Source organism: Hydra vulgaris, chromosome 10, assembly GCF_038396675.1.
Source record: "Hydra vulgaris chromosome 10, alternate assembly HydraT2T_AEP".
NCBI lineage: Eukaryota > Metazoa > Cnidaria > Hydrozoa > Anthoathecata > Hydridae > Hydra > Hydra vulgaris.
This window is the reverse complement of record NC_088929.1, coordinates 5577224-5590088: the sequence shown is the minus strand read 5'-3', so window position 1 is coordinate 5590088 and position 12865 is coordinate 5577224. Positions and strand designations below refer to the sequence as shown.

At 29.1% G+C, this 12865-nt stretch overlaps 1 protein-coding gene across 5 annotated transcripts in view; it reads right to left on the bottom strand.

The window, feature by feature from the left end:
* Nucleotides 1-12865, bottom strand: part of LOC136085753 (uncharacterized) — a 207903-nt gene that overhangs the window by 26613 nt on the left and 168425 nt on the right. For all 5 annotated transcript variants that reach the window (XM_065807143.1, XM_065807146.1, XM_065807145.1 and 2 more), the window contains one exon: nucleotides 3562-3746. In XM_065807143.1, coding sequence (XP_065663215.1) covers nucleotides 3562-3746 — 185 coding nt within the window. The remainder of the gene's footprint in view (nucleotides 1-3561; nucleotides 3747-12865) is intronic.

Sequence of the window (12865 nt, the reverse complement as noted above, 5' to 3'; positions counted from 1 at the left end):
ACATATGGCAATAAAACAATTATAATAAAAAATTTTAATATTACATAGTAAAACACTCGTGTAACCTTAATTTTGAAAATAGTGATCGAATATCAATGTAATTGATTACATTTTGAGGTCTGAGTTGTAAAAACTGCCATATATCCTTTACCGATAAACCAATCCAACTAAAACTTCATCCAGAATTGGATGTGGTCATATGCTACATTTGCCCCAATTTTTAATAAATTGTAATTAATAATTCTCAATACAATTACAATTTTTAATAAATTGTAAGTAATTGGGTCACCTATGTTGGCATTACCATGAGCCGTGCAAGCCATGAACTGGTATTAACTTGCGTGCACTTAAATTAGTAGTACAAATCTGTTTCGCTCATAATTTATCAAGAGAATGAATGTTTATAATTTTGTTGATTTATAAAACATCATTTTTATTATTGAATTTATGTTTTTAGACTTCTATTTTTAACAATTAATAACATTTTTGAAAAAAAAGACATTAAAAACTTTATTCGTCAATCCGTGTAGCACCCCAAAGGCATTTATTTAAATACTACTTAGAGAAAACTTGTTTAAGACTTGGTTACACAAGGTAATACTTATAGAAAAGTTGAAAAATTTGCAAATTTTCCAACATTACATTCCGAATATTACAACAGTAAGAGCCATTGTAAAAAAAAACCAACAATAGGAAACATTTGAAATTTGTACTGGACGAATACGAAAGCTGTAGGCATCTTAATGAGATGCAAGAGAAATTTTAAAAAACGATTAAAAAAATTGTTTTAAACCGCAAATAATATAGCAATTTATCTAAAAAACTTAACAGGAAACACAATTTCACTTACGTGAAATCGCATTCATATAGCAGGATTCAGTGGATGCAGGGCATGTAAAAAACCATTCTCAACAAAAAATCATATGAAGACAAGAATTTATTTTGCAAAAAATGATTTTTAATGCCACTATCAGTTTACAGAAAAGTTCTTCACTCAAATGAATCCAAATCTAACTTTTAAAAATCTGATAGTGCATAAACAGTTTGGCGTAAGAGGGGTGAAGGTTTTCAATTAAGTTGCACGAGAGAAACAGTTAAACATGGTGGTGGAAGTGCAATGTTCTATGACGTGGAATGTGTTGGTTAACTAGAATTTATTGATGAAACAATGAATGCTGATTTTATAAAAATTGACTATAGCAAAACTAAACTTCTTCTGCTAAATAACGTTATTTGGAAAACGGTTTTGTTTCAACATGACAATAATCCGAAACACACTGCTAGAAAAACTAAAACCTTATAAGGAGAAAAAGGCATGCACTTTTTAAACTGGTCTTCACACAGCCCTGATTTAAATTATATGAAAAATGTATGGACTTTATTAAATAAAAAAATAGGTAATAGATAATTTACCAAAATAAATAGGTAATAGATAGATTACCAAAATTGGACTAACTTTGACAAAAAATCAAATCAAATATCTATTTGAACTAATGCCAAAAGCTTGTTAGATTCAGTTCAAGCAAAAGTAGGACTGACTAAATATTAAAGTATATTACCAAAATAAAAAACACTTGAAACCGTTTTTCATTTATTTAAAAAAAAATGGCATTTATACTTAGCTTTAAGCTGTTATCCTTTTAGTTGTGCAGTAGTAATGTTGCGGTAGAGCGTTTTTACCGTTTATTTTTTGAACGTTAAGTTTTTGTCACTAAAACCCTAGAAGTTCTATGATTGCCTATATAGACATAACCAGTGCATTAAACATTTGCATAACTAATATCGAACGTTCAAAAGAACGTCGATATCGGTTATGCAAAGAACGTCTTTTGAACGTTTAAAAGAAGTTTATTCTAGACAAATTTTGTAAAACTATACTTTGTATAACGAAATGTCTTATTTAGGTCTCTCTTCAACGTTTTTAGAACATCCTGAAAGAACATCATTGATTAGACTATCTGGAACCAGTTTATAATGAGTCTGAGACGTTCTGCCTGAACGTTCACTGTATATATATATATATATATATATATATATATATATATATATATATATATATATATATATATATATATATATATATATATATATATATATATATATATATATATATATATATATATATATATATATATATATATATATATATATATATATATATATATATATATATATATGTATAAATATATATATACATAGATGTTATTCCTTTTTATCCTTAAGCCATTGATGCTGTTATTAATTTGAACTATGCTCATCAAACAATATGGCTTGGCTTCAACATTACTGATCCTGCTTGCACTAACATTTATAACTTCTGTATTTCTCAATCTTCTTACCCAGATAATAAACTTTACTAGTTTTACTGAAAACCTTAATTGCTTACCATCACTCCTTTACTTTTATCTTAATTCTGAGCCTAGTTTGTGTTCAATTTCTCCTAGTTTTACTTTAGATGATTCTGACCATGCAATTATTCTTTATTGTTTACTTCTTCAGATTCAGCCTATCAATTAAGCTAACTTAATCTTATTATGAAAGGTCTTGGGCTAATGTCTTTTATCTCTCTGCTGATAAATGTGCCTCCTATATATCTTTCTGGGATCGGGCAAGTGTGGAAGCTTTAATTTCCTTAGCTTAATTAGCTTCAATTTCTTTTTCATCAGTTTCAAATCATTCCTCATACTACACCATAGTTTTATAAAAGACTAAAGCAGCAGCTAAATTTAATTGTAATTAATCTTTTCATTACTTTTAAATGTAACAACAAATGTAACATTTAGTAACAAGCAACTTTTTAATTTTGAAAAATGTCAGAAGGTGCTACTTATTCAATCTATCTGATTCAGTTTACACTCAACTGAGACCAAGTCTCAAATCTTCTAAATGTCTTCTAAAGTGTTATTAACATATGTATGCTTATCAATTAATTTCTAATTAAAGTGTCTAACCTTATTACCAATCCCAAGGAAAAGGCAAAACTATTTGATAAAAGCTTTTCCATTTATTTGACTCGTGATTTCAATGGCCGCACTCTTCCTGTCTTTCAGTTAAATAAACTAACCCATCATATGAATCACAACCATTTAGACTTATGTAGCTTAAGTTATTTATCAATCAAACTCTTCTACAGACTATGATTTAGAGAGAACTATTGCCTTATTCCAAAAAAGTGTTTCTAAGAACTGTCTTCATTTCTCTCTTAACTACGTAATAAGTGTTTAACTGAATCTTTTTTTCCTGCTTGCTGCAAAATGTACTTACACTTAGGAAGGAGTAACTTACTTTAAATATTTCTATTTATTAACTAACTCACTTCCAAAAACGGAAAAGCAACCGCTATTGAGTTAAAAGTTAATAGAAAACTAAGAATAGTGTTAAATGCAAAGAAACAATTGACCAAAAAATATAAAATTTGTAGTTTGTATGAATCAGGAAAATATGAAAACGACATAATGTTTAAAAGCATTGATGTGTGAGGAGAGAACTCGATAATTAAAATTTTTTAGCACCTAAAAAGACATCTACAGTAAAAAAATGCAGCTTTACTAAATAACTTACATTGTTTCGATTTTTTCTTAAGAAATTTAATAAATCGCCATGCTCCATATACTCAACAACTAAACATAAGGGTTTCTTAATTGTTGAACAGCCAATCAAATTTATAATATTCTTGTGGTATCCAATTCCTTTCATTAGATTCATTTCTTCAGTAAAATCATTAAGTTCTGATGGATCAGCAGAATCTATGTAAATTATTTAATTTTTATTATATTATATATATATATATATATATATATATATATATATATATATATATATATATATATATATATAATATAAAAAAATTTAAAAATGAGACACAAATATATATATATATATATATATATATATATATATATATATATATATATATATATATATATATATATAAACATAGATATATGTCTCAATGTATTTATATAGAATTTGACCACTATAGATTTAAAACAATCAAGACTATTTTTGGATATAACAAACATGTTAAATTTGTATATTATTATACATGTATATGTAGTATTTAATTTAACTTTAAAAAAAGGGTTTACTTTAAAAGTTAATAACTATTAAATTATCTGTTTGTAGTTAATAATTGCATTATTTAAGCATCATTTTCAAACATTTTAATGCGAAATAAGGAAACTATTTGGTTAAATTTTTAAGCTATTATGAAAGTTATGCAAAGAAGTTGTGAAAGTATCATTTCAAAGCGTAAGAAGTTTGAATTATAAATTAGAAGAAGTGGTCTTTAGTACTCAGAATAGTCCAATCACAAGAAGAAGATCAAAAAAGATTGAATCAAGAGACGAGGTGGTTGTTAAAAGAAATCACGATAATTATTGGTTAGAGAACACAGGTATATAATACTTTATTTCCATTTTTGTAGTTATTTGAAACTAGTAGTTATACTCTAACTTCCTCTGTTTTTAGATTTTAGATAAGAATTTTATTTAATAAATTAATCGTTTCAAGACATTTAAGTCAAATTTTAACAGTCACAGGGTTCTTAAAATAAAAAGGAACAATAAGTAAAATAATTTTTTATTTACAAAATACAACAAAAATGTATATTTTAGCTGTTTATATAGTTTGTAAATAAGTTTACCTGTATCATTTTAGAGAGTATAGTTTATCAAGAACTTCGGGGTAACACAATTTACATGAGGTTCAGGGGTAAATTTGTGCTGTTGCTATGTCCCCTCATGGGGTAGCATTGATTAAAGGAGAATCTACAAAATTGTGCTATAAGGCTTTTTTAAAGCTTCTATTTCTTGCATCAAGACTACACTTTATGCTCTAATACTTTTATTTTAAAAAATATATTTTTCTAGGTTATTTTTAAAATCCTAATAGAATTAAATAAGAATTAAATAGTATTAATATCGAAAAATAAAATTAGGCTACTAAAAGTATAAATACATTCCCAGCAAACATTCTATAGCAGATTTTCAGTGAACCTATGTAGTCATTTTGAGCGGACCACTGTTGTTTTGCTCAGAAGTTACTTAGTTGACCATTAGTGGAAGCCAAAAAAAGTGTTGGGCCAATCACTAACAACTATTAACATATATGGGAACATTATCGGCTTGCCATTAAATGAAGATTCCACTAATGGCCCACTAAGTAAACCATGAGCAAAATTCTAATAAAATGCTAAAAATGCCTATATAGGTACAATGCAAATCTACTAAAACAATTTTGATGGGTTATTTTGCAATTGATACTAAGTTTTATTTCACTAATTATTTAGTTGGCTACTTTATATATAACAAATAGAAGAAGAGTTAGAAAGCAAGCTGATAGAGATATAAAAAAATTTATGTTGGAAGTTGTAATAAGAAAATGAATTTGTTCACCAGAAATGTTTCTAATGATTGTTGAAGTGTTTTTTATGACAACAATCTATCTGAGAGTGATGACAATGCAAGAGAAATTTTTCCTGTTCGAGGTAATAATAATTAATACAACCATGATCTTAATGAACATTATTTCACATCTGACTCAGAAAGATTTTTTTTAAGTTTGATTTTAACTAATATTTGTAAAAAGGAAGTATGATGCAGATTAACTCTAATGTTTGCAGTGATACTATCATTCAATAATTTCCTGTTTTGATATAATTTGAAAAAAACGTCGTGATTCATTGACTCCATCTTTACGCAGATAATACATCATTTTGATTTTATTTATTTTTACATTTATTGTATATAGTATTATGTACATACATTTTATAGTTTTTTGTTATTTTTTATAGATGTAGATTATATCAAAGTTGCACAAAAGACTTTTAATGATTTTTGAACTATTTTAATTTCTATTATATATATATTTGTATATATATATATATATATATATATATATATATATATATATATATATATATATATATATATATATATATATGTATATATTAAGGTGGGCTGAAAAAACTGTCTTGAAAACTAGGAAACGGCAGGGCGTGCAATAGTTGCTCCACGACCTTGTTAGTTATTGTGCAAAATATTTTGAATTTTGGAAGTCATCTTGTGGTGCGTCCAGGGCGTCCCAATTTTATGACTGCCAAATGTCCTAACTTGGTTTTAAAGTGGTATAGCTTCCAATGAAGTACTACCAAAAGCAACCATAATTATAATTAAGGGTAGTGAAACAGAATCAGATAGTTAGGTAATGCAATAGACTTTTGTAAATATATTATGCTTTCTCTATTATCACTCATTTATAATGAAAATAAAGTAAATAATATACAATTAACTTAATTTACTGTTCAGCAAAACAAACAATGTAGGAAGTTATTATGACACCCAGTAGCAAGCCAAAGAATCTGACTAATGCTCAGGTAAGCAGTACGACTATATTTATTACATTATTGCATTATTACATAACCGTAATTTTATTATTGTTACGAGATTACGTGACAAGACTTAGAAAATCATGCTAACTTGAGAAGAGTTAGGGTTAAAGTTAAAGTTGGGTTTAGGGTTTAGGTTTACATGCATCGGCCGCTTCTCAGCAATACCTGAGTTCGTGTTGTTTATGTTTTTAAGAAACGGAAAAGTGCAATACTACACCACGCAGCGCATCGAAGAAGCTGACAAGAAAGTCCCAATGCTGTCCGGTTTTCGGTTATCCGGCAATGTGATCCGGCATACACCGAGTGACTTAAAAGATTTGCTACCGAAACAGATCTGCAACTATTTGATATTGCAATCTGCAAATGTATCGATTTTCCAAGTTGCAGATGCAAACTTGAGTATAAGGTACCACCTCCGGAGAGAAGTTTCTTGACGGAGGTGGTACCGAAAAATGACGATCGTCGGCGTTGATGTAAGACCTACAAAGAAACTCGTGTTACTACAAAAACGCCAAAGACGAGTTGATGATTTCATGGAAAAACATCGCAAATGTATCAAAATTGATGAAGAAGGTGACGATGTAAATGTTTTGGCAACGTCTGATGAGGATGACTCAAGAATGGATGCAATGGATCCAGATTTGAGTGTTACAACTGACACTACTGACAGTAAATTATTGTATATTGATAACAAGCAGTGCAAGAAACAAATGCGAATAGAACTACCAAATGTAGCTAATTTGTGCGATAGATATAAAGTTCCAGGTTGTTGTGCAGCAACTATTGTCAGTGCAACATTGCAAGGTGTGGGTCATATACACAAGGGGGACACATCAATGATAATAGATAAGAATAAACTTGGCAGAGAACGGTGTAAAGTCAGAAAACAATTACAAACCCAGACATTCCAGCAAAAACACAATGGACTCTATTTCGATGACCGCAAAGACAAGACCAGAGAACAAACTTGAAAAGGTAACAAAAACCATGAACGAATTATTGTAGAAAAACATGTGTATCAAGTTTGCGAGCCAAAATCAGAGTACCTAGGGTACATAACACCTTTAAGTGGAGGAGCTGAGAGCATAACTACAGGTATCTGGGACTTTCTAAAGTAGAATAAAGTCAAAACAGAAGATCTAATGGCTACTGGGTGCGATGGCACTAATGTCAATACCGGCACACACCAAGGTGTGATCCGTTTTGCTCAAAAAGCGCCTTGGTAGACCGCTTCAGTGGTTCATCTGCTTATTGCATGCAAATGAATTTCCACTAAGGCATATGATTACTCATCTTGATGGAGTTACAAGTAGTCCAAAACTGTTTTCTAGACGCATTGGAAGCTTGCTGCTGACATGTGAAGAATTGCCCGTTGTAGCATTTGTGGCTATAAAGTTTGACAACTGTCCTCCTGTGGATTGTGCTGACTTGAGCACGGATCAAAAATATTTGTTCAATATTTGTAAAGCAGTAGAGACTGGGCAATGTCATTGAGATCTTGCGTTGCAAAAGCCCGGGCCGGTGGTACATTCAAGAAGGTTGACTACCGCGAACTGGCTGCTTCGGTTATAGGTAGCGACAGCTATTCCTACCGAGAATCTTGTGGAACTTGTCACGTATGTCATGACTGTGTATGCACCGCTATGGTTTCACATTAAAGTCAGGTCGGTGTGCACGGAAAGATCGCGACATATGTGGAGACTAATACAGTTTTCCAGGTACATAAAACCGGGACACAAAGTGATCGTTGTTCCCGTAATTGCCAGAAACGGTTACTTTTGCCATTCTGAGAAACTTGTGTACTGTGTAATACAAGTATTTTAAGTAACTAAATTAAACATTGCTTAGTTGTATGTAAATGTCAGAAAATTACAAAATTGCAAAAATTGGTGATATTTCAAGAGTGTTGTGGCACCCAAAGACCAAAAAATTTATGAGCTCTACTTTTTTGTTTTCACTAATGCTACTATGGAGCAACTATTCCACCCCCAGCCTATTATAGTTTTGCAAATTTTTTTTTTTGACAATATTTTCAGCCCATCTTAATATATATATATATATACATATATATATATATATATATATATATATATATATATATATATATATATATATATATATATATATATATATATATAGATAGATAGATAGATAGATAGATAGATAGATAGATAGATAGATAGATAGATAGATAGATATTATATATAAATATATAATTTTTACAGTAGTTATAGCATTGCCTAGAAGTTCATTAAACGAAAGATGTAAGTTTTGGGATTTCTGTCAAATTGTAAAATGAGTAGCGTTCGAACATCAAAGTTATGATATTCAAGTTGCTTCATTTATCTGCATAAAAATCAATTTTTGTTTATCACGAAAAAAAATTATTAAAACCTATTTGGAGAAAAAAAAGTCAATGTAAAAGTTTTAATTAACATTATATAAAAAATAGTTAGCACGTGCTTACAAAAGGAATTAAAATTGTAAAGATTATTATATATAATAATATTAAGTTGGACCAACGTTAGAATGCGACATTCACCCAACGTCGGATGTCGACGTTGGGCCAACGTTAGTCCAACTGCAATATCGCGCCGACTTTTAAATTTACTTTGTGGCGACGTCAGTTGCTGACCATCGGCCAACGAATTTTTCGACGTTGATCCGACGTTAGGCCAACGATAATGTGCTATCTGGGATGGAATTTAAGAAAAAAGTTTTATTAGGATACATCTAGAGAATAAACAACACTCTAAGTCAATGACTTTTTTTATAATTTAAATAAATACATCATTTCACATTCTTGTATATAAAAACAATTTAAACAAAATGACCAAAAATATTTAGTGTTTACACAAAATAAATCACGTAAACTAATAGCAGGGATTGAAAATTCTATCAATTTTTAGGGACTTCGGGACTCTGGACTATAGGGTCAAAAATTAGGGCCTCCTTAGACTCCGCATTCAAAATGTTTTTTAATCCTTTTAGAGTCAATTAACTAGAGTTTTTAAAGACGAAATAGTCCCTGAGACGCCTGAGTAGACTATATAAAGTTTCAATTATGATGTTAAAAAATTTAATTTAATATTGATTTTATTTTGCTCAAAATTGATTTTAAGTGATTTTTTTAGGCTGATGGTATATCTGCTAATATACTTTTAACTTCAAACAAACTTGTTAATTTCGAGTATAAATGCGTTAGTGGTGGAGGGGTAGAAAGCTAACCCCTTTATATTTTTTAAAAATAATGTTTGCTATAAGAGATGTATGGCATAAATGCGCGGTACATTTTTGAATAACTTATGTGCCAGAGACCTTGCCATATGCAGCGTTATTAAATGCATTTGTGCTTTTATTGGTTTAAAGTTTAGAAATATTTCCTAAACAAATTTATATTAATTTACTTAAAAAAGTTTATAAGGTTAGTTAGGAAACGTTCATTTTCTGATATAAAATTAAAAAAATCCTGGGGTCCCGGAGTTCAAAAATCTTTTATCACGGGCAAGACTTCTAAAACAGGGACTTCTAGACTCTGGACTCCGACTTCGCATCCCTGACTAATAGACACTGGTCAAACTGATCGTTTAAAGAGGTTATTTTTTTATTTGTTGTTACAACCCTTGTTAATAGTTATACCCTTAAGTTCAGAAAAAAAGCAATTGCTCCACAAAGCAAATTTGTAGATGCAAATTACTCATTTTTTTAAATAATTTTTTATCTAGAATTTACGAGCTGGTTGCATGTAATTACAATTAGTGTTATAGTTTAAAAAAGATAGTTAAAGTAAGAAAGATAGTTAAAGAAAGGTCCAACTTAGTTACTTCTTTCAAGGATAAGGCAGAACTAATTGTTAAAAGTTTTTACTCTAAATCATTACTTATTGCCATCTCCCTGTTGTCCGAAAGAAAGAATTTAACTCATTATTAGACACCTGCATCATGTAGAATATATAAAATAGAAACTTAATAAAATCTAAACTTTTGCTATCTCAAGTCTATATCATCATAAATATCATCAAGGGTTGGTTCAGGCAATAAATAACCTATCATGCTAGAGACCTGACAGCAACTTCTGGAAGTCTTACTTCTATAAAAACCAAATGTATTTGAATGAGTCATGGCATGCTTATATTCTGCAAACAGATTTACAACCAGAGTTAAAGTTAACATATTTTTGTTTTATTACTCTTTTAAGTGTTATGAGTATTTTGTTTTTATGTAACAGAATCTTTTGATATTGAGGTTTGTGATTCAAGAATAGCTTAAAGTCAACCAACTGTTTCTAGAAATATTTGCTGAGGTTCGTTGAGTCTTATAAACAGAATTAATGAATATTTAACTACTCAACTGTTTTACATGTTTTAAATGAGATTAGAATAATTTTATCTAGTGTGACATTGAAAATTTTCTTTTCCAAAAGTTTTTACTGATTTAATTTTTATTTAACTTAATCCACTTAAATTACTATGAAACTACTAAGAAACTATGGAGAAATGTTGCAACACAGACTTATTACAAATTACCTATTACCTGGCAATGTTTTACAAACAGAATTGTAGTAATAAATATTTCTGTTAATTTCTAAGTAGTCTTTGAAATGTTTTACTACTCATTACGAATGAATAAAGAATATGAGTTATAAGCATAACCTTCTTAACACTTTATTTCAATGACGTAACAAATTTACCATAAAGGGTTTTAAATATACAATGATTATTATTATTAATAAAACATTTTTTGAAGTAGTGTCATCATAAGCCACGAAAACTAAGAAATAACGTATACTTTGTGGATACGTGCATGTCACAGAAGAGAAATGGTTAATAGTTGTAATTTTTAAAAAGCAAAAATATATTTTTTTGTCTACGAATGGAAAAGTAGAAATGAATAAACAAAGAAATCATATATTAAATGAGTAACCCTTTATATTATACATATTAATTTCAAAACTGGTTTAGACACGCAATAATTATTTAATGCCTACTTATATTCTAGACCACAGGACCTGATCACAGTTTAGGATATCACTAAACAACAGTTACCAGCATGAAAGATTTATGGGATCATTAACTCAAAAGTGTTAAAAAAAAGACTTCTGCAACAAAAAATGTTCCTACGACGTAGGCCGAATAAAATTTTAAACAGGAATCGGCTAAAAGTTATTTAATTTTTACAGAGAAGGTTCTCTAATAAGAATGGGGTTGGAATAAGTGTAAACCAACAACATTAATGAGACTTGTGATATACTAAATACCCACTCTTCCGTTTGCAAATGACTCAAATTATGCAATGCTAGATATTGTAACTTCGTTAGAAAATGGGTAAAAAGACAAAAACTTAGGAAAAAAAACTTTTCAGTTTAGAAGATTATCATTTATTTAAAAGTATCAATCGTCGTCTAGGGAAAAACCTCACTCAAGGTATTCGCATGTCAAATGCGAATTTGTTGTTTGCGAAAATGTTCGCATTTGGTCCCAAGGGGACGTCTATTGAACGTTTAAAAGACGTTCTGAACGTCTTTTAAACGTTCAAAAGACATCTTTTTTGGGACCAAATTTTTGGCTGGGTTAAGTGTGAGCTAACTTAAAAGTTTCAAATTTTTAGGTTTACCTATAAGTTTCTAAAATAAAATTTTAGTAACAGTAAAAGCAATACTGATATTGAAATATATATATCATTTAAGTTTTTTAACAACTGATTATAATTACACATCAACTTCGATTCGTAGTTTAATTTTATAAATGTTTTTATAAACTCAACATACAATCTAAAGAAATATAAAGTTCTGCAAACATTAATATTTAATGATGACTTTGGAAGCCTAGAAATGTTAAATAACAAGAATTTTAAATTAGTCAAATGTTGCTTGATGAAAAAATCTGAAAATCTTTTCTTTTTTTACTTTTTAACATCGACAAAGCCTTCTGCAATGGATTATGTTATTATATTAATTTAGTTAATGATATTCCAATGCCCACATTATCCATATTACAAAATATATTAATACAGCCTTGTTTTAAAGCGTGAACTGGCACACCATTTACGTACCCGCTAAGCCATTTAACGTTAGCGGAAAACCATTTCAGTAAAGTCATTTTTTATCATTTTTTAATATTTAAACTACTCAAAAGAAATCATTAAAGCGGTAAGATAAAAGAAGTATTAACGTTATAAAGAACCTCTAATGAAGTTTGAATGAAGAAAAAAAATTTGCTTGACGATTACATTTGATATTTGCGCTATAGCTTAAGAAAAAACAAAGAAAATTTTACTTTTGATAACCTAACTTTTCCAAAAATGTTCAGTAAAAGAAAAAAAAACATGCCATACGCGAGTAAAAAAATAGAAATCATAAAATAAACACAATAAAAATATTGTTATTTATCATATTGCAAGAACATTTATTCAGACAACTTCTCTTAACAAACAATAGCAAAATTAGTTACCCAATTTTAAAAAAACAAATAAAAAA